Below are 22,500 nucleotides of genomic sequence, written 5' to 3' on the forward strand. Positions count from 1 at the left end.
CACATCATTTGTCAGATATGTGATAACTATGCAAAGCACGATGGACAATAGGCCCAAACAAAGCTGATTATCAGTGTATCTCTCCACGTGTCTTGCATGTTCACACGGGAAAACAAAGAGCCGTCCCTCGTTTGAATGTGTGTTCAAAAGACACAGAGGACACGGAGGTGGACAGAAATGACATGAAAACAAAGCAAACAAAAAGAAGGTGAGCAAGAGAAGCACGTGGAGTAAAAAAAGAGGAGGCATGGGGCCAGAGAGACACACGTGTCCTTTCATTACTGACCTTCTGGCTCATTCTTGATCAGCTCCTCCATCTTGCGCTGCTTCAGTGTGTCCACCACGTCCGCCAGGCTGCCCTTGCGCCTCTCGGGAGTGCCCAGGGTGCCCGCGGCCGAGCCCCCGTCACTGCAGGGCCGACCCCCGCTGAAAGCTTCGTCCTTGCCCGGTGAGGTAGCGTTGTGCTGGGCGTAAGGGCTCAGGGAGTTCCCCTTACTGCCATCCTGCTCCTGGAGATAGAAGGAAAAACATGGGGCAAATGGTGAGTTCCTCATAAAATCAAAGACATAAAACATCCTTCTCAAATCTTCTCAAATGTTCTCTTTCTCTCTCATCCACTGGAATCTGGCATTTTTACTTTTACTGAAACATGAAATACGCAACAAACTAAACCAAAACACAAAACTACTGCAATGCGATTTCAAACTCGACTTTGAGGAGGGTCCCACCCCATTGTCCCGGTCCCCTGATGGAGACCACACATGGCAATTCATTCGAAAGCTCCATCACAAAAGAAAACGCAGAAAAGAGAGCTGAAAGAGCCGGCGATGTGTCGTTTTTTAAGAGAACCTAAAAAATTACGACAATGAAGAAAACCAGCAGTGTTGACAGTTTACAGGCCCTTAGACTAGACTAGAGAAATAGACGACCACATGCTTACCTCAATAGCTGACATTCTGCCACCATGCTATTGCTACTACTGGACATTTTGGTTGATTTTGACTTTCTTTTTTTTTCAACTTTAAACACGTACATCTGCATTTAAATTTGCACTTTCAATTACGTAAAGCTTGACAAAGTAATAAGCACATCAATGCCGAGAACAAGCAGAAGCATAACAAGAGGATGAAACAGTAAATACACTGAGGGGGATGTTAACCTATGACCAGTATTTGGCCAGACAATCTGTAAGGTGGACTTAAAAGCTCAGTCCAATTAACAGAGACAATACACACACGCACACGCATGCACAGTCGCGCGCGCACACACACACACACACACACACACACACACACACACACACACACACACACACACACACACACACACACACACTCCTGTCCTTAAACATTGTACTGTTTAATTAGACATGATACTGCGGGCCAGTCGAGTCAGGCAGGTCATGGTCCACAGTGTGGAGCGAGGTTAATCTTTGGCTAATCTCACTACAGTATGTGACACCACCTGGAATGACACTGCACTGCCACACGCTCGCACGCACACACACACACACACACACACACACACACACCCACACACACGCGCGCACACCCACACACACACACACACGCACGCAAGTGACAGGTCCAACCCCAGTGAGAGTGTGAGAGAGAGAGAGTCATTCTCTTAGAGTCTATTGGGTAGAGGGCTGTCACAACATTGATTGGCCCTGAAAGACACTCTCTTCGCACTTTCCTTCTTACATGCACGCACGCAAGCACGCACGCACGCACGCACGCACGAACAAATGCACAAACAAATGCACAAACACACACATACTGTACACACACCCCCTTCCGTTGTGTGTTTTGCATCCAGTGCAGCAGCATTGATGACAGTAGAGGACATTGTTGTGGTGACGTGTACTAATCATTAACTAACAGGCAAACTCCTGGACACTAAGACCACAGTTCACTATGAAGTCATCTGGACTAAACCTGCATGAACCACAAACCTCAATGACACGTCAAACACTTGACACACTTCTCATTTGATTCTAGTCCTATGGTCCTTAAAGCAGTGGTTCCCAAAGTGGGGTCTGGGGACCCCCAGGGGTCCTTGAGGGAGTTCCAGCTAAATGATAGTATGGGTCTGTAACTCTGATTGTGTCCAAATAGACCCTAACGGCTCCATTTGGTTCCATTTGTACACTCTCAGAGTTAAATTAATACATTGGTGGGTCCCAAATGCCATTAAATGGGGTCCGTAGTCTAATGCAAACAGGTTGAGAATCACTGCTAGAGCAGTAAAAATATTCTCTTTTGGGGGTCCCTTGCATATCTCTTCAAATGGGGGTCCGTGGGGCTAATGAGTGTCAATTTGGGGGTCCTTGACATGGAAAAGTTTGGGAATCACTGCCTTAGGGTGCTTCTCAAACATCGTTTGGCTCGGGTCACACCTGTAAAATAACCTTTTCATCCAAGGCACTGAATTAACTTTATAGCACCTTTTGTCATAAATGTATGTAAATATGTACATCTTTCCCCCAAATATACAGTATGTCATGGTGAAAACTGGAGAGAGGATTTGTTTCCATTAGAAGTAGACTGGAAATAACTTGTATACTTGGCGTTTAACCGCTTAAACCCCAGCCATCCTATCCTGGGGGGAACGTTTTGACGCGTTGTGAGCTTGTAGATCGAATATTTTTGGTGAAGACTTGGTGTGCTGTAGGCTGAAGTGACATTGATAAATTCCAAATATTATCAGTATTATAAGTATTCTGAGGCACAGCGGAACTTGCCTCAAGGCACCAACTTTGAGAAACCCTGTCTTACGCACACGGGGGTGGGTTTTTTCGTGCAATTTATTTGCCCCCCAAAATATATTTTTTATACTGTAACTGTTGCTTGTGTCACGAGTAGCTACATCCACACAGAACGGCAATAATATGCAGCGATGAAGTGACCACAATTTTATTCCAAGACAAATGTGAATAAAGGCATAAACCTGTATGAATGAGGCATCAACTATATGAATAGCTTTATGCAAAATACTCAAATCACTCAACCATTATTTTAACCAAACCATCGTACCCAGCAGATCACAGGGCTGTACATGAAGTCACATCACTGACACAATACATCAACAGTGACAATGCTGTCACTGTTGGTGGCCAAGTACATTGTAAAGTATTTCATAAACCAACAGTACACCATTCTTGACTGGCATTCTTTTTCCTTCCCCTGATTTTCTGATTGTGTCTCTCAGTACTTTTCGTTCTGTGTTTACCTACACAGTTATAACTGTCTCTCCTCCCTCGCCCCCCCCCCCCCCACCCCCTCTCTCTCTGTCTGTATCTCCATCCAGTCTGAATAAGTCAATGCATTGAATTGTTCACCATTGCCGCTAGTTTCTCTTGACCATACATTGTGGTCCGGTGTGTGCGCGACAGTGAGGATATTATCATGGCCATTACAGCAGTTATCACTATCAGATGGGTTTTCATCATGATTCAGGGGCATTCTATTGGCCCTGCATTTAAACAGTGGCTGAAGGCTACTGTACAGTATGTGCTATGCCGGGGTCCTGTGGCCCTCGTGATCTCAGTCCTGAAAGCACACTCTCTTCTCCGCTCACCGCCTGACCGGCCGACGGCCACAGGCACTGCATTTCTTACATCGTTACGCTTTTTTCCGCTTCGTGTGTTGGATTTTCCTCTCTCTCTCTTTCTTTCTTTCTTTCTTTCTTTCTTTCTTTCTTTCTTTCTTTCCCGCTGCCTCTCTCCCTCTCTCCTGTGATGCACAAGGTCGAATTTGGAGCCTTTATTGTTGCCAGATGAACCGGTATTGCAATGTGCGACTGTCACACGTGTGTGTGTGCGTGAGAGAGAGAGAGAGAGAGAGAGAGAGAGAGAGAGAGAGAAAGAGAGTGCGCGCACGGGTAAGAAAGTGAAAGAGGGCAAAGCTAGAAAGACAACACTGTCAGAGGAAACAAGAGAGATGGTGTTGAAAGAGACATACAAGGGGATGCAGAGGGAAAGAGAGTGGGAAAGTGAGGGAGATAGAGAGGGAGAGATAATCACAGAGAGAGAGAGAGAGAGAGAGAGAGGAAGACAGGCAGGCATCTTGAAGGCTGCGGTCACACCTGTCACATCCCATTTATCTAATCCAGCGCCTACTTCAAACAGCCGCGCTTGTTCCTTTTTTTTCCAAGCAAAAGCCGTGCGTGCAAACAAAACAAATAGAAGGAGAAACCGTCTGACGGAGGGAGGGACGGAGGAATAGATCCTTGGGTTGGGGGGTAAGGGGGGTTCACATCGCTTTGCTCTGTCAAAATCTGCCACCGAGATGTCATCTGGCAGCGTCCAACAATGAAGGTCATTTTCCAATCAAAGGGAATTAGCGGGGTGCAATGCTGCTTTAAGGACCTCGTACATGAGGCCCCGTGACATTATTTTTAAGTCAAGTCAGACAGACAGAGCCTTATCCCCGAGCAACTTAAATGGCTTATTTTATTCTGTGTTTTATATAATCCGTGTGCCTCGTGTGTGACACATGCACGCTGGCAGCTAATGCATCCGGCAACAAAGCATGGTCCAAAATGGACAGCTCCAAAAAAGAGAAGTAGACGAGATAGGCGCGAGACAAATTCCCCACCCGTGTACGAGTGAGTTGTCAGTCAAGCAGTGTGTCTGCTCATGCCAATGTGTCTCTGCGTTCTCCCACCAAAATGGGCTAAGATGGGAATGATCAATAAGCATTTATTTATAATATATAACTCATTTATTATTTATCGTATCAGTTAATATTACCATAGCTTTATCAGTTTACATGCATTTTGTATTTGTTCTATTCGCGTGCTGAATTAGCCCGTAGGGATGTGTGTGCATTTGCACACGCTCTCATGCTTGTGCGCGTGCCTTTGTTAATGTGCGCACGCGTATGTGTGTGTGTGTGTGTGTGTGTGTGTGTGTGTGTGTGTGTGTGTGTTGTATATATGTATTTATATATATAGTATATGCATTGGATGTGGCAGGCTGATAGTGTGGGCGGTTCAGCCTTTAGTTTGCAGATGTCAATTCTCTTCCAAATGACTGTAACAAAGTGAAATCTCTCTCTCTCCCTCTCTCTCTCTCTCTCTCTCCTTTATCCTTTTACTGCCTCTGCAATGGAACCGAATTAAACAACTGTTGTCTTCTTAAGCTCATCTGTGAGGGGAGGTTGGTTTAAACACACTTAGCTCTTGCCAAAAAAAGAGAGAAAAAATTAAAAAGAAAAATGCTATATTTTCCCGCCAGCACAGATGCCGACATTCATTTTACGCCTTTCTTTCCTTTTTGTGTTCTCCCTCTATACCTCTGTCTTCTCTCCTCCTTCGCTCTCTCTCGGCACTCTGAGAGTGTACAAATGGAACCAAATGGACCCTTCACGGGTCCATTTGGTTCCAAATGTACACCCTCAGAGTTAAGATGCGTGTCCCCTGCCACAGCCTGACATGTGTGGGGCTTTGGAAGATGTACATAGGTATAACAATACTTCATGCTCGGAGCGTCATCCTGGATGAAGGCATGGACAATGTGGCAGTGGGAAGCTCTGGAGACAGCTGCTGCTCACACACACACACACACACACACACACACACACACACACACACACACACACACACACACACACACACACACACACACACACACACACACACACACACACACACACACACACACACACACACACACACACACACACACACACACACACACACACACACACACACACACACACACACACACACACACACACACAGGAATGTCACTGATCACTCCTGTAGGGGGGCAAGACTTAACTGCACGCCAGTGCTGCCAATCTCTGCGACATACACTTAACACACCTCTGACACCGTGCCAAACATACACGCATGCGTGTGCACGCACGCACGCACGCACACAACACACCAAATCCCTTTACAGCTCCGTGGCTAAACGCAGAAACTGTCAGTTTTCACTTGGAGGTCCCTCAGGCTGGGACAAGCAAATGCAGGCAGGCACGCACGCACGCACGCACGCACGCACACACGCAAACACACGCACGCACACACACACACACACACACACACACACACACACACACACACACACACACACACACACACACACACACACACACACACACACACACACACACACACACACACACACACAAACCTTCCGTTCTCCTGACTGTTCACAGAGATATGACTTAAATATTGAGCTATAGCTTATAATATAAAATATATACTGCATATGAAAATCAGAACCAACACTCACACTAATGAACATTCAGAAATAAAGCTTTGGAACATAATTATACAGTATGGTTGGTCACCATTATGAAATATTCAAATGTTAGCCCGATCCTCATTCACAAACATACAGCTTGTATGTTCTTTAAATAGTGGTTTGACTGCATGGGGGGGGGGGGGGAAAGAAAGACACAATGATGCGTGCCAGTATTATTTCACCACAATCGCTGGTTGTTGACAGGCGTGCGTGTGTTGATTCATTAGTGTGAGCACTGTGTCTGAGGGGCTGTGTTTAAATCTGTCACATTCACATAAGCATGGGCGTGCACACAATGCAAAGGAAGAAAGAAAGAAAGAAAGAAAGAAAAAAGGAAAGAAAGAAAGATGAGAAAAACAGAGGTAAAACTCTCACAGTGCTAATTTATCCATTTGTAACTCTGGGTTAAAAGCACACATTGTTTTGCGTGTGGTTTGGAGTAATCAGTGCTGGTCCATTACCACCTCTGTGAGATAAGACACACTTCAAAACACTTTTTCTTTTCCTTTATTGTTTGTTTTCCAGATGAAACTGAAAGAGTGCCGTGTGTGTGGATAGAGCCTTCAAATCACCACTTTGCACAAAAAAAGTACACACGCAAAGAACGACGGAAAATAATTGCACGGTAAACAATTAAAATGTGATTATTTCTTTGGGGGAGGGGCGCCGTGGCTGAGTGGTTAGTGCGCGTATAGGTGGTTAGAGTACGCTCTGAGGCAGCCTGACAGCGAGTCCCGGCTTCGATTCCCTAACTCGGTAGATCTTTCCTGCGTGTCACTTCCGGACTCTCTCCATGTTTCCCGTCAATGTCCACAGTCCACTGTACTATCAATGAAAGCAGAAAATATTGTTGTTGGAAAAGAACTGGTCGGAATAACGTGTTCCTTCCACGTGTTACGTCCGACCGGGGAAACTCCCCCCTGTCAGGTGAAAAGAAGCAGCTTGGACTCCTCATGCATAGAAGGAAGCATGCGTGAGGTCAGTCTGCTGGCAGAGGAAGTGTAGCGCCCAGGATTACATTAGATAATTGACACTGGGTGAAAAAATGGGTTGCAAAATCGTTTTTTTTATATTTATATATATATATATATTGTTGTCTGGTGGAGTCCAAAACCATTCCTTTTTTATTATTATTTTAAAAATGATTTCAAGTGGTGAAAATAGCCGCTCTACGAGCTCACAACGTCTCGCGACTTGTATGATGAAGTAGGGGATTCATTTATGGAAATATAGTAAAGAAAAGTAATTACGGTATTTCTTATAATTGTAAATGCGTCTCTTGTCGGTACTTGTGTGTGTGTAATGATTTCTTCTCACCCTATAGCTTATTAAAATGTGTGTTCATTTATTTAACTCCAAATGGAACCAAATGGACCCTTATATGGCCTCATGGGGGTCAATTTGGAACATTCTTGGGAGTTAAAAGTCAAAGAGGAGCGTGCAGGCGAGGTCGGGCCCAAGCTGGATGAAGAGGTCAAGGTGCACGGCAGCACTTCCCCGCCGCGCCGTGTTCATTCACCACGTCCGTGTTCATTCACCACGTCAAGATAGAGCTGTAATCTGCTGGCCGCGCTCTGTTCCCCCGTCTCTCCCTCTTCACCCTCACACTCCGCCAGCTCAGCTCCCTCGCTGGCGGAGAGAGAGAGGACCAGCCACGCTCTGCGGAGCTACGCGGGTCCGCTTCGCTGCGATTGCCGTGACGAGAGACCCCCCCACCCCCACCCCCCTCGGAGACATACCACCCCTCCCTCCTATACTCTAGACTCCCCGGTGCTGTAAATATCTCTCTCTACTCTTCTCTGCCAGTCAGCGACGAGGGGATTGGCGCTGAAAAAAATAATACTTAACACATGTCTTACAACATGCCAAGCTAGCGGATAAATAAATCCCCCTCTGGCCGTCCCCGAGATGACGGCTTGCCACTTAATAATCCCACCTCAAATATTATGCTGTGTACGAGAACCCCCTCCTCCCCCCCCAAACACACACACACACACACACACACACACACACGCGCGCGCGTACGCGCACATGCACACACACACGCACATGCACACGCATGCACATTCTCTCTTGAAAATGTTCTTCCTTTCCCGCATCGGCTGTGAGGCATTTCTCAGAGGATGCTTGAGGATTCCTATATACACAATAACTTATCCTCAGTGTTAATTATAATCTCTGAGTTTAATTAACGCTATAAGGACTTGTCCCTACCTATTGCTGCTGGATCAACATCCAAACCCCTTTTCCGAGACAGCGGGATCAAATAAATAACGGCTTCCATATTAAAGTAATCTATCACATTATTATTGTTAATATCTATTTTTTTTTGCCGTGGCTGTTTTTCAGCTCCCTCTTCAGCGGTGGGTAAAATGCATCGTAAATATCGGGTAAATATTAATACATAATATCTCTCTATCTCAATATAACTACGGTAATCCACTCACCACAGTACAATATGAGATAACACACCTCTACTGTTGGTGCCACTGATAACCCACGCGACACGCGCGTGTGTGTGTGTGTGTGTGTGTGTGTGTGTGTGTGTTTGTACAAGCATGTAGGTGCGAGTGTTTCTATGTTCATGTGTTTGTACGTACAGTATGTGCGCGTGTGTTGGTACGTGTGTATCATATGCATTACGTGCATACTTTTTGGTTTGGGTTATGCTCCTTAGATGTGTGTGCGTGTGTGTGTGTGGGGGGGGGGGGGGGGTGCATGCGTGCGTATTGGTGGTGCCTGCTTGCTCCCAGGACTTTGGTTTATAGTGCGTGACTGTTGTCACACATGCAGAGTCCACGGAGGGGGAGGGGCATGAGAGGCTAATCAGTGGCTTAATTACAGAATTAGCTCACTATTACAGCCCCTAAGCGCCGTTTCATTGTTTTACAGCCCACATCCATTTCCAACGCTTTGGCTTATCGCCGGCAAGGGGGGAAAGGTCGCCGCCCGCTATCAGCAGGCTGCCCCCCCCTTTTTTTCCCCTTTATTTTGTTTTGTTTTGCTAGAGGTGTATTACTGTGAGAGGAACCCAGGAGGGTCATGGAGTGTAATGCTTAATGCCTTGTGTTCCGTCATGAGACGTCGTCCCGTGACGAAAGTTGCAGCTTGTGAGCTTGTACAGTACATAGATGACACATAAGACAAGCCCCCACCCTCCAGGTGTTTAAATCACGCCTCAAGACTTACCTCTATTCTTTGGCATTTCCAAGCACAGTATGAGATGTTTTGATGTTTAATGTGACACTGTGCTTGTCGTTTGTGGTTTTTCTATGAAGTTGTGTTTTTTAATCGTTTTACTGTAAAGCACTTTGGTACAATGTTGTTGTTTTTTAAATGTGCTATATAAATAAAGGTGGTATGGTATGGTATGGTATGGTATTTTCAGCACCTACAATGGCTACGCTTGACTTACTGTAATTGGCTGAGGCATAAAAATGATGTCATACAGAATCAACACATCAACCCTTGGGTTTTATCTGTTGTTATCGCATTTTAATCGTACCGTAACTAATTCCATAGCGCAATCGAGAATTGTGTAATAATGTTTCTTGTTTCTTTGTTGAAGGAAAGGTCTTGGGGTAGAAAATTGTTTCATTATTATGCATTTCTTGCATGCGTCTCTCAGTAATGCCAGCGGTAATTTTGTGAGAGAAAAATATTGATGGTATTAAAACTAACCGAGGACAGAGAAAGTCTTCATGCAAAACAAATACGTGATGTATTTTGTTATGCAAACATAAAATAACCTCAGAGTACATATGGCATACTGATAACACTTAGTATACATACTAATCATGCTCATATACTTTGTGCGCACATGCCCACACACAGATGCTAAAGTTTATACTTTAAGTCCAGAACGCACGCACGCACGCACGCACGCACGCGCGCGCGCACGCACGCACGCACGCACGCACGCACGCACGCACGCACGCACACACACACACACACACACACACACACACACACACCTGAAGTAAGTTCACAATCAGCTCATACGCAGCTCTGAATTCACATCCACCATCCTGCAGTGTGCACATCCAATATTTTATAGCAGAGTAGATAGCAACACACACACACACACACACGCACGCACGCACGCACGCACACGCTCATGCACGTACAGCACCATACACCGGGCGCCACCACACAATGTGTCACAATTGATTCGGAGGAAAATGACTCACTTCTATGGCTCATATTTTACAGTCACGCAACACAATTGGGTGCATCTCTGTCTCTTAGCCAGTATTGCATCCATTACTTTTATGATTAATCAAATAATCGAAGATGTTTTTATGGTCAACTAAATCGAATAGTCTAATTAACCATTATTTAACATTTTATATTAAATTAGACAATCTAAAAGCTCACAACGCATCTGAGCTTGAGCTTGTACATATTTTTTCAAATCAATTATTTGATCAAAATCTATATTTCTTTATTATCAATTAAACCATTTTGTTATACTTTGTACATGCTTAGAATTACAAATGGATTAATGAACACTACTACTATTACTACTACTACTACTACTACTACTACTAGAGCTTTACTAATGAAAACACCTGCTCCTTCCACAGTTCCACCAAACAATCCCTACACCTGCTTTTGGCTCTTTCTTTAAATTGATCAACTATTTTGCGTGTCCCTAAACCCGTAATTTGGAGATTTAGCATTGCGTAAGAGGCGTTCCCCCGGAAAAAATGCTATCTTGGACAGCAACCTTTATCCCTAAAACACCTCCGCTACCCATTACATTATGCATAGGTGCGGTTTGGGCGTTACAATTATGAAACCAATCACCGTACCACATTGCCTTTAAGAGAAGACTGCGCAACCCAATATCCATTACCCATTAGCCCCAGTGCAGTCTTGGCCCTCAACCTCTCTGCCCATGGAAGAGTGACAGGTGGTCTGAGGACCCCCTACGCACTTCCCCAAACGATTGTGGGCAAGATTCGCTGACTCGCTTTCAAAGCAAAATATCTGGATGCAAAGTAACTAAACAACAGCAGTTGAATTTCTCAGCATGTCCCTCTGGGGTAACTTCTGCTCAAATACCTGCCCAACAAATGCCAATAAATCTAAAGCAGAAAGGAGTAAAAACACTATAAATCCACTATTTGATGGAAAACACAGCATGTCAATCTATCCTAGATAGAGGGAGGGATGCTTTTTCTTGTTTTGAAAATGTTGAATACTTGATGTTGTCATCAAAAATAGTTTAGATTCACTTTTTCTGCCTTTTTCACAAGGCGAGCTTCTCATTTTGGAATGCAAAATGTTGGAAGGACGCTTCAAAAAGACACATGGAGGCCTTACAACATCAAACCAGTTGCGAGTATCCCCCTTCGAATGGCTGGAGGTCAGGATTACACACAAGATAATCTGATTTGGGTTCCGTGTGCCCTGGGGGGGGGGGGGGGGGGGGTCACTTTCACCCCGACTCAGTCAAACGTAGACAGACAGCCTCATCAGCGGGACTGCCAGGGGCAGACAGCCAACGGAGGAAGAGAGATGAGAGCCAAGCAGCCAATGAGAAGTGACGGGGAGTCTATGGATCCAAGGAGGCAGAGAGCTAACCTCGCGGAGGGGACTGACACGGGCAGACGGCCAAGAGAGGTCCTCATCGCCGCCGGCCAATGAGGCGGGCCAATATGGCGGACCGTTAACGAAATCTTACAGAGAAAATTGGAGAGTTAATCCAAAGCTGTTGGCCGTGCACGAACGGAGGAAGACGCAGTGCTTGGCTTTGAAACATAAAGTTTATTATGGGCAGCTACGTGACACATCGCTGCTTGGCTTTGAAACATAAAGTTTATTATGGGCAGCTACGTGACACATCGTCAGCTAGCCGATGGGCGACAAGCGCCATCGTGGGCTACGAGGAGCGGAAAGCTCCCGACCGCCGTCGCCCGATCCCCTTACTTAACCCTTTCACACGACAAAACGCACGCCACACAGAACCTTACCGTGCTCAGGGGGCTGTCCATGGGGCGCATGGGGGGCGAGCGGGGGGACACCTTGCCGCAGTAGGACACCAGGGGGAGGTGGATGACACCGCCCAGTCCCTCGCTCTCCTCGTCCTCCACTCGCTGTCTGCTGGTTGCCATGGTTACCTCTCCATCTGTCCCCCCATATGGAGAGGCTGGTCGCTTGGAAGACATCCTGGAATTGAGAAAAAAACAAAAAGGGAAGAAAAATGGGGAAGAAGGAGAGAGTGAGAGAAATGGAAGAGTGAGTAATATTCAAAGGATGATATAATGCTTGGGAGGATGGTGCGGTGATGACAGTACCAGTACCTACAGTATCAATAAATGGCTTTCTCCTGTACTGCGGACTGTCGGACCCCCTATACGCCCACCCTCTCGCCTGCCCTCTGCTGTGTCTTCAGTAGTGAAGAACAAAGCATTCTTAAAAGCTGTACCTTGGCGTAGAACGGTGTCCCGGGCCGAAAATAGCCCGTCCACGAGCTACTTTTAGGCGTGGGACACCGTCGTGCGGTGGAGTGTAAATGTGGCAAAGAGTCTCCCCGAGTCTCACACCCCGGAGCAAACCACTTTATCTACACTACTGTGTTCCGCTTTTCCCGCCCGTCAACCTGCACTGTGTTTCTCTCCCTCTCTGCGTCTTTCTCACTCTACGTCTCCCCGCGAGCTGTCACATGTACAGTATGCACACAATATGAATGCATGCACATGACAGAGCTCTGTATAACACAATAACCCCCCTGCCCCCCCCCCCCCAAAATCCCCCCCCCCCTCCCCACACACACACACACACACACACACACACACCCTGCCTGCTTCTTGGCAGACCTTCAAGCACAATCAGGTGCCATGTTTACCGCAGGGGCCATTCGACGTTCGCATTTCCAAAAGACAGCCCATTACTGCAAATGGAGTCCGCTTAGATTGGCATTGTGCAGGAAATGACCACGGCTTCAACAACAGGCTTTCAGAGAGAGGCGAGAGAGAGTTAGAGAGAGAGAGAGAGAGAGAGAGAGAGAGAGAGAGTTAGAGAGAGAGAGAGAGAGAGAGGGAGCAGTGAATACGGTAACAATAATGTGTTTATGAACAGCTCTCTGACAATGGGTGAACAGAGGGAAAACAGCTATCAACCGGAGGGCCCCGGTCGTTGGCATTCATTACTTTTGGCTTTGTTGTTGCCGTGAAAGAAAAGAGATGAGGTGAGAGAAAAGAAGCCACATCTATTAGGTGAACTCTGTCTCTGGCGAGGTACGTTCATCCTCCGACACCCACCCACACGCTGAATGGGGGATGTGGTGAATATGAGTAAATAATAGAATTTTATGTGGTTGTCTGCGTTCCCTGAGTGCTTTCAGAACAAGCCCTTGTTGGGCTCGAAGCCACTGCGACTATGACCCTGGGTTATAGGCTGGACGGCAGACAATCACTGAGGTATGGAGGGGTGACAGGACAGCAGGGGGGAGGGGGGGGGGGGTACAGGCCTGGACACAGCTCACAGGGGTGGCTCAAAAGGACCCTTGCGAGTCCATTTGGCTACATGTGCTGAGAGAGTTCCAAATGGATAGATTTAGGATGTCACTGTGTACTTGACTCTCTCTCTCTCCCGTCCTCTCATCAGAACAGTTCTGTTGTGCTCGAGAAGTGATCGCGGCTCATTTCCTCATTCCACACTTCCAGCCCTCCACCTGCTTTTGTCTCTTGCTCTTTCACCCCCCCCCCCCCCCCCCCCTCTCTCTCTCTCTCTCTCTCTCTAGTCTCCAGTAAACTGATTACACTCTTGACTCTATTGCATTTCCTCTGGACTGTACATCTGGCATTGTTCCTGGGAGCTGCTCCATCGCTAATTCATTGCTTATTTGCCTTATGACAGCGGGAAGGAAAACAGTGTCTAGCAGAACAACCCCCCCACCCACCCCCCAACACACACACACACACACACACACACACACACTTCCGCATTACATGGTGCAACACGTGGTCTGGTCACATGAAGGATGAAGTTATTTTCAATCTGTTACAGATTTACTGATCACTTGATTCAATTGTAATCAGCCATGCATTCCCCATGGAATATCACACCGAAAGTAACTTTATACACAACTACATTCACTGTTGCCACTGTAATGATTACACCCCCCCCAGAAAATAAATAAATAATGATTCACAAAATGATGTATTCATTTTGTTCTACAACTAATAACCATTTATTTTTAAAGTTTTGATATTAAACCTGGCTATTCCAGTGACGTAATATGATGTACTTAATGGAAAAGATTGAAGTTATATATAGGCTATATAGCCTATATGTAGATTACACAAACTTTGGTTTGGTTCAGTTTGCGTTTAATTAACCCTGAGGATTTTAAAGTGCAGATCTAAAACTGGGTTCAGCATGTGTGAAGAGAACACTCACGCAGAGACTTACACACACGTACAAACACACACACACACACACACACACGCACGCACACACACGCGCACACGGCAGGCACGGTCCTCGACGGAATGGACGTCAACAAGATGGAATGTGTATCTGCCTTGGATTGCTTTATCTGTCTCTTCCTGACCTCTCTATCTGTGCAAGCCTTAGTCAGCACAACCCCAGGCCATAAATGACGGGATGGGACGGGACGGGTGGATGTGTTAGCTTTGTGCTGCGTGGTGACAAACGGCGGTGACGTGGTACATCGGGGCGGTTGCTGCTATACCACCAAGCACTATACAGATTGATATTAAAAACAGAAAATGGTTGGCTGATAAGATTCATTATATGAATGTAATTTTGTAAATAGAGCCCTCTCTCTCTCTCTGTGTGTGTGTGTGTGTGTGTGTGTGTGAGAGAGAGAGAGAGAGAGAGAGAGAGAGAGTGTGTGAGTGTTTTACACAGTTGCCAGCAAGAGCGGCAGCCCCAGCTGTATAAACTACAGGGCTTTGAGACACCGCACGCACGCACACACACGCGCATGCACGCATGCGCACGCACACACACACACAAACAGAACAGGGGCCTAACACTGTAGGTCTGTCTTCATCACTGCCTGTTTACTTTACCTCCTTTCACTCTCTCACACTGGGGCCTTTTGTTTCTGACTGACACACACACACACACACACACACACACACACACACACACACACACACACACACACACACACACACACACACACCCTTCCCCCGTCTCCTGTCCACACCTCTGCCCGACTCCGACACTAGCCCCTCCCCACCCCACCACCACCTCCACCTCCCCACCCAGACTACACACACACACACACACTGACCTGAAGTCAGTTTACAATTCCCCGCTTTCATCACATTTGAGCACGGCTCGGTTTACAAAAACCTGCTCCGTAATCCGATTTATGACGGAGAGAGAGATTTATTTATTAGATTTGATTTAATGTCTGCGTGTAATTTAACCGCAGCGACATGAACCAACGTCTGAGACACATGCGACTGATCAGCACAGCAGGTCACACATTAACACCCCCCCCCCCCAAAAAAAGAAGGGGGGGTAAAGGAAGCCCCTGTGTTTCCCCAAATTGCGCCTTTGTCATGTTCGCTGCAGGCTAATAACGTCTTTTTAAGTCCGAGAGTGTCCGGTCCACTTTGGTTTCACTAGTACACTCACTGAGTTACAAATGGATGAGGATTTTTTTTCTTTTTTTTACGTGTACCCATCCACCATCCTCCTCCTCCCTTCTTCCTCCCCCCCCCCCCCCCCCCCTCCCCACCCCTCGGGTTCACTTCCTCTACGGCGGCTGTGTGGTTGAAAGAGTCCGCTTGGCGGCTCCTCTCAGGCTGTAAACGCCCCCCCCCCCCCCCCCTCTCCCCAACGCGCTCGGCTTTGATGTAGAATTACAACACAATTGGGCACTGCGGGGTGTGCAGGTTACGCCGGCTACTACATTTGGAAGTTTGGCAGAGCTGTCACAGAAACCCGCCGGAATATGCCCGCGAGAGAGAGAGAGAGAGAGAGAGAGAGAGAGAGAGAGAGAGAGAGCAGAGCGATGTGGGGATTAAAACGAGACGAGGTTGTGTGTGTTAAGTCGATAAATTGGCAGGGCAGCATGGCCCAGGTCATAATTAGAGGGACATTAGCATAATGTCTTGTGCCACTCTTCAGTGGCATTTGACTGACTGCCTGCCTGACATCATAGGATGGAACTATGGGGACAAATACATACTGGAGGTCACTGCTTCACACACACTGGGTCGGGACACTTTTTGATCTGTAATTTTTTTTACTACATTTTGTTTTTAATTTTAATTAAAGACAAATACTAAAAATATACCCTAACAAGCTAAAAACAAACAAACAAACAAATAAACTACCTATATTTATAATAAATTAAAAACAAATTCAATTTTTATTTTCCTAGTAATTTCATGAATAAAATAAATTCCATAAATTAGAAAACAAATGTTTAAGTAGACCTGGTGAAAATAGCCAGTCTACCATGAATAGATCTGCTATTTTCACTAGTTTGACAACCACAGCTGATATGACTAACTAACTGAATTGGTGTTTATCTCTTGGTCAGATTTTCAGTTCAGTTTTTTTAAATTATTATTAAATGTATTACTTTGGACATAAATGGTTCCTTTATATATCAGCTTGAGAATTTGTATGTGTGTGTGTGTGTGTGTGTGTGTGTGTGTGTGTGTGTGTGTGTGTGTGTGTGTGTGTGTCTGTACACAATACATACATAGTATAATATCAATGGCTTGGATCAGTAAAAAATACTGCTGCAATGCTTTCATTTTAATGTTGCTGTGTACTGCTATGTGGGCTAAACTTAGCCAGTATGCGAGTGCATGTGTGTGCATGTGTGTGCATGCGTGTGTGTGTGTGTGTGTGTGTGTGTGTGTGTGTGTGTGTGTGTGTGCCTGTAGCATTAATGCGTGCATAGCTCCTATACTACATTATATATATATACATTGCACCATATACTACTGTGTGTAAACTAATACTGTATATATTAAACTTTAATTAAAGACAAACAAACCAACCTTGTATTTTAGAAATTTTGTTGGTTAGTCCAACCCCCTCAATCTCTAACACACACACACACACACACACACACACACACACACACACACACACACACACACACACACACACACACACACACACACACACACACACACACACACACACACGGTGAGAGAGAGCACTAAGCTGAGATTAGAGCACTACTTCCCCCTTGGCTTTTTGATGATTAGCGGCTCCTCAGTTAAGTCCCTCTCATATCACACATGTCCGCTGGCCGTTAAGTCACTAATCGGCCAGAGACGGACGTCCATTAAACCACCAAATAATCACCAGCAGCACCGGTGGTTAACGCCGTCCTAACCAGCTCCCGCTGTAATCAACCGGCCCATTTCATGTTGGCACGCCAGGCAAGCTGACTCACACGCAAAGCAAGCTTAACCTCTCTCTCCCTCTCTCACACACACACACACACACACACACACACACACACACACACACACACACACACACACACACACACACACACACACACACACACACACACACACACACACACACACACACACACACACACACACACACACACACACACACACGCGCGCACGAGAAGGAAGCATAATAATGCGGGCAAAACATACATGTGCAAAAGTAAGCATGTTCTAGTACATATACAGTGTCCACTGAAGGCAGCATGCTTGTGCACGTACACATAAACAGACACACATATAATGTACACATATGGAAACTTGAACCAGAAACCTGACAGTACAAGCACACACACACACAAGTGCACACACACACCCACACACACACACACACACACACACACACACACGCACACACACACGCACACGCACACACACACGCACAATCTCACAGACACACAGCAGCCGGTGTGTGTTAAATCATTCATATTAATCGCTCTCTGTCGGGGGCAAAGATTTGTTTCAACTTTAATGAAGACTGAGTGAGAAACAAAGCAGCCATCACAGATATGTCAGAGGATATCACAGCGCACGCAGTCACACACACACACACACACACACACACACACACACACACACACACACACACACACACACACACACACACACACACACACACACACACACACACACACACCTTCATCGCTGAACCCACTCTCTCTCTCTCTCTCTCTCTCTCTCTCCCGCTCTCATGGCTACTAACATAATCACGGTGCTAACTGCTCTCGTTAACTCTTCTACTCGGAACAAGCTTTCGGCGAGCGTGGGAGCCATCTCTGGAGAATTCCACTATAACGCGGTGCCCGGAGCTCGTGCGCTCTCGTGCGGGTGGGCCTGTGTGTGTATAGTGCGCTGGTGAAACGCACTCTCGCTTTGAATTACGAGCCATTATAAGCCGCTGGACAAAACACACGCGGTAACCGGCCACTATCCAGCGTCCGCCGAGGGGAGTTTAAAATAAGCACAGTGGCTAATTCCACAGCAGAGTCAAAAGTCAAAGTGACATTTATATGCTTTTCTCTCTCTCTCTCTCTCTCTCTCTCTCTCTCTCTCTGTCTCACTCTTTTTTTGCCACCATGTCGCGACTGCCCAGCACTCGCCACCTGTCACTCAGGTGTGAGGTCTGTTTGCATAGAGAGAAAACAGTGAGCTGTATCTTTCAAAGGTCTCTCTGGGGGGGAAGGGAGAAGATATTCTCTCTAGATGTTATATATATATATAAATGAATAACAGGATGTGTCTGTTCAGATAAGGTTCTCCAGGAACATGTTGTCTATGCAGGGCCAGCTGTAACATTTACATCAAAGCGACAATTTATACAAAATGTGACTTTACTGTCAAGTCTCTCTGTCTCTCTCTGTGTGTCGCACCCTGCCTCTGCTTTTGTCAGTCTCTCGGTTTCCCTGTCACTCCGTGCCGACTATCTCTGTCTGCCATCTTTATCCCTCTCACACGCTTCTCAACTTTTTTCCTCGCAAGGGGTCTCCCCATCCTCTCTCTCTCGTTCTCTCTCGTTCTCTCTCTCTCTCTCTCTCTCTCTCTCGTTCTCTCTCCCCCTCTCCATGTGTCTCTTTCTCTCTCTCTCATGTCTCGGTGTTGCCTTACCAACCATTCCGTCTTTACACAATCAGCTGTTTGTAAGAATGCCCCCCCCCCCTTCCCTCCTCTGTCCCACTCCCTTCCACCCCCCCTCTCTCTCTCTCTCTCTCTCTCTCTCTCTCTCTCCCTCCCTCCCTCTATGCAGACTCTTAAGGATATTGCCTAATATCTATTTATAGGCTTGTCCTTCTGAGCAGTGGGAAGAGTGGGGCAGCAACAGAATGGAGAGAGCGACAGGGAGAGAGAGAGAGAGAGAGAGATAGAGAGAGAGAGAGAGAGAGAGAGAGGAGAGAGTCTAAGGGAGGGGAGGACTTAGGGACACTAAGTCAATGATATTCTTTTCCGCCCTTGGCGCGGCTGTGGGTCACATTAGGCCTGGAGGACCCGGGCTATTCCTGACAAGTGTCGTATTTTGTTTGTCCAACTTTGAGAATAGCCTCTGAGTGACAGCCGGGCACAGATGTCCCGCTGTTTTCCTGAAGTCTCGCCTCCTTTCCGTCTCAACCGGGGAAAAGTTACCACGACGGCAATGTACAACAGCGAGAAAAATATTACCTTCACACACGCACGCACAGACACACGCACAGACACACACACAGACACACACACACGCCTTTAGTTTATATATGCTTTAAACACACACACACACACACACACACACACACACACACACACACACACACACACACACACACACACACACACACACACACTTACGTGCAAATACAATGAACAGAACCATACAGGCACGCACGCCCACATCTGCACAAAGAGTCTGACACACTCGCGCGGTCCGGCACACACAAAGCATCCTCTGTGTGTTGCCCTAAATCTGAGGCCGACGGCCATAACCGTGTTTCCTGTCCAGCTTAACCACAAAAGGCAATAACACACAAGCTAATGTCACTGCCATTAATCACACACACACACACACACACACACACACACACACACACACACACACACACACACACACACACACACACACACACACACACACACACACACACACACAATCATGTGTTGTGTTCTGTTGTGTCGCGGCATGTTGTGTGTGTGTGTGTGTGTGTGTGTGTGTGTGCACGCGCGTGTGTGTGTGTGTGTAGTGGGGGAACAGAGGGTGGGGTCAATAGTCAGAGTTTGATTATGCTCACGGCACCATTTTCTCTTTCTCCCCCCTCTATCCTTCTCCCTCCCCCCATATCCCCCTCTTCCTCTCCTCCCTCTCTCTCCCCCTCTCTCTCTCAGCCCTGCTCTCTCCATCCAAGGCTTTAGTCATCGTCAAGGCATGGCTCTGCATACTTTTCCTTCATGTTACATTTCCAGCAAGAGTCTGTCGCTTTTGTTTCTTCTGTTTGTTAAACTTTATTACATTGTTTCTTTACTCTGGAGCCACCAGACACAATAGAGTGAACTCTTGCTCACACGTCTCTCTGAAAACATTCCATGGATGTCAGTGAACAGAACAGGGAGAGACAGTAAGCAATGATAAAAATAATGACTGAAAACCATTCGGAAGGAAGTAGTTATCCTGCTGATGGCTGCTGTCTGCCTACTGGTCTGTGTAACTGTCTGTCTGTCTGTCTGTCTGTCTGTCTGTCTGTCTGTCTGTCTGTCGGTTCGTGAGAAAATATTTTGTGTGCTGTGTAAGAGAGGGAGAGAGGGAGTGTGTGTTCGAGAGAGTGAGAGGGGCAAAAGGGAAAGATAAAGCAGATAGAGAGTGACGCAGAAAGCCAGGAAAGGAAAGAGGAAAAGAAGGAGGCGAGAGAGAGAGACATGGAGAGTGGGGGGGAAAGTGTGAGAAGGAGAGAGAGCGTCAGGGTTGTCTCGGGGTCTTATTCCCTGATGGGAGACAGGGATGCATAATGTTTATTGAGCGAGGGACAGACTTTTTCCATTGTTGCGTGCGGCATCTATTTAGACTGTGTTTGTTAAGCAATCCATAAACGAGTCGCTGCATTTGTCTCACTGTCAGCCTGTAAAACAAAACACACACGCACGCACGCATGCACGCACGCACACACACTCCCAGCTGGGCTCTTTTTTTCATCCTTGCACTTTGAAAGTCTCCCACCTCGGCCCAAATGGTCTCCTCCTTTTTCCTCAGCCCTCCCCTCTCCCCTCTCTCTTTTCCCCTCTCTCTCCCCAACTCCCTTGCTACCTGGAGAGACAGAGCTCTCATTGTGACTCTCTGGGAGGGACCTCTGTGCCTCTAACACTGTCTCCTATTGTGGAGCGGACGGACTGATGAGGGGAAAGAGGGAGAGAGAGAGGGAGAGGGGAAAATGGAAGAAGGAGAAAGAGGGGTGAGAGAGAGAGAGAGGGAAAGAAATAAACGGTAGAATGAGATGAGGGTAAGGAGAGACCGACGGACGGACGGACGGACGGATGGATGGTTGGATGGAAGAGAGGACAGGACAGCAAAAGTTATAGATGAATTGAATCCCTGGATGTTGCCCACGCATGCACACACACACACACACACACACACACACACACACTCACACACTTCACACTGAGTCGTCCCGCTTCTGCAACAATGCAATATCTTGGCCTGGCCTTTTTAACCTTAACCTTGTGACCTTTGACCTACTGTCATATGACCAGACTCTAGTTAGCCTGGAGGACACTCTCTCTTTCTGACCCCTTTATTCCCCCCCCTTCCCCCTCACACGCACACACACACACACACACACACACACACACACACACACACACACACACACACACACACACACACACACACACACACACACACACACACACACACAATCATCATCATCATCAACAACATCTCATGCAACATAATGTCCCCTGCCTACTATTGGCTGGTGGTTGAGCACCAGCTGATCATGCTCTGCTGGGTTGTAAGATGCTAGAAGTGGTGGGTGGGTATGGGGGGGGTGGGGGGCTGTTGTGGGCTGAAAGGGGGAAGGAGGCATGGAGGTTAAAAGGGGGGAAAGGGGGGGGGGGGGGGGCTTTAGCATTCTCCTCTGGTATTTTTCTGTCTGTCTTTCTTTGCTCCCTTTCTTTTCTTTTCACTTTTTTTTCTCCCTTCTCCCTCGGCATGGAGACACGGTTATCAAGGCTCTCTGGGGACGGACAATATGGCCCAGACAATAGCCCCCAGTCTGAGAGAGAGAGAGAGAGAGAGAGAGAGAGAGAGAGAGA

General features: G+C 46.8%; 1 protein-coding gene across 1 annotated transcript in view; it reads right to left on the reverse strand.

Moving 5' to 3' along the window:
- Positions 1–22,500, reverse strand: part of sox5 (SRY-box transcription factor 5) — an 84,588-nt gene that overhangs the window by 57,611 nt on the left and 4,477 nt on the right. The window contains exons 2-3 of the mRNA XM_079494732.1: positions 12,235–12,430; positions 287–509 (exon numbers count right to left, since the gene is read on the reverse strand). Coding sequence (XP_079350858.1) covers positions 287–509; positions 12,235–12,430 — 419 coding nt within the window. The remainder of the gene's footprint in view (positions 1–286; positions 510–12,234; positions 12,431–22,500) is intronic.

The sequence above is a fragment of the Electrona antarctica genome (assembly GCF_951216825.1).
Source record: "Electrona antarctica genome assembly, chromosome: 23".
In the NCBI taxonomy this organism is placed as follows: Eukaryota; Metazoa; Chordata; class Actinopteri; order Myctophiformes; family Myctophidae; genus Electrona; species Electrona antarctica.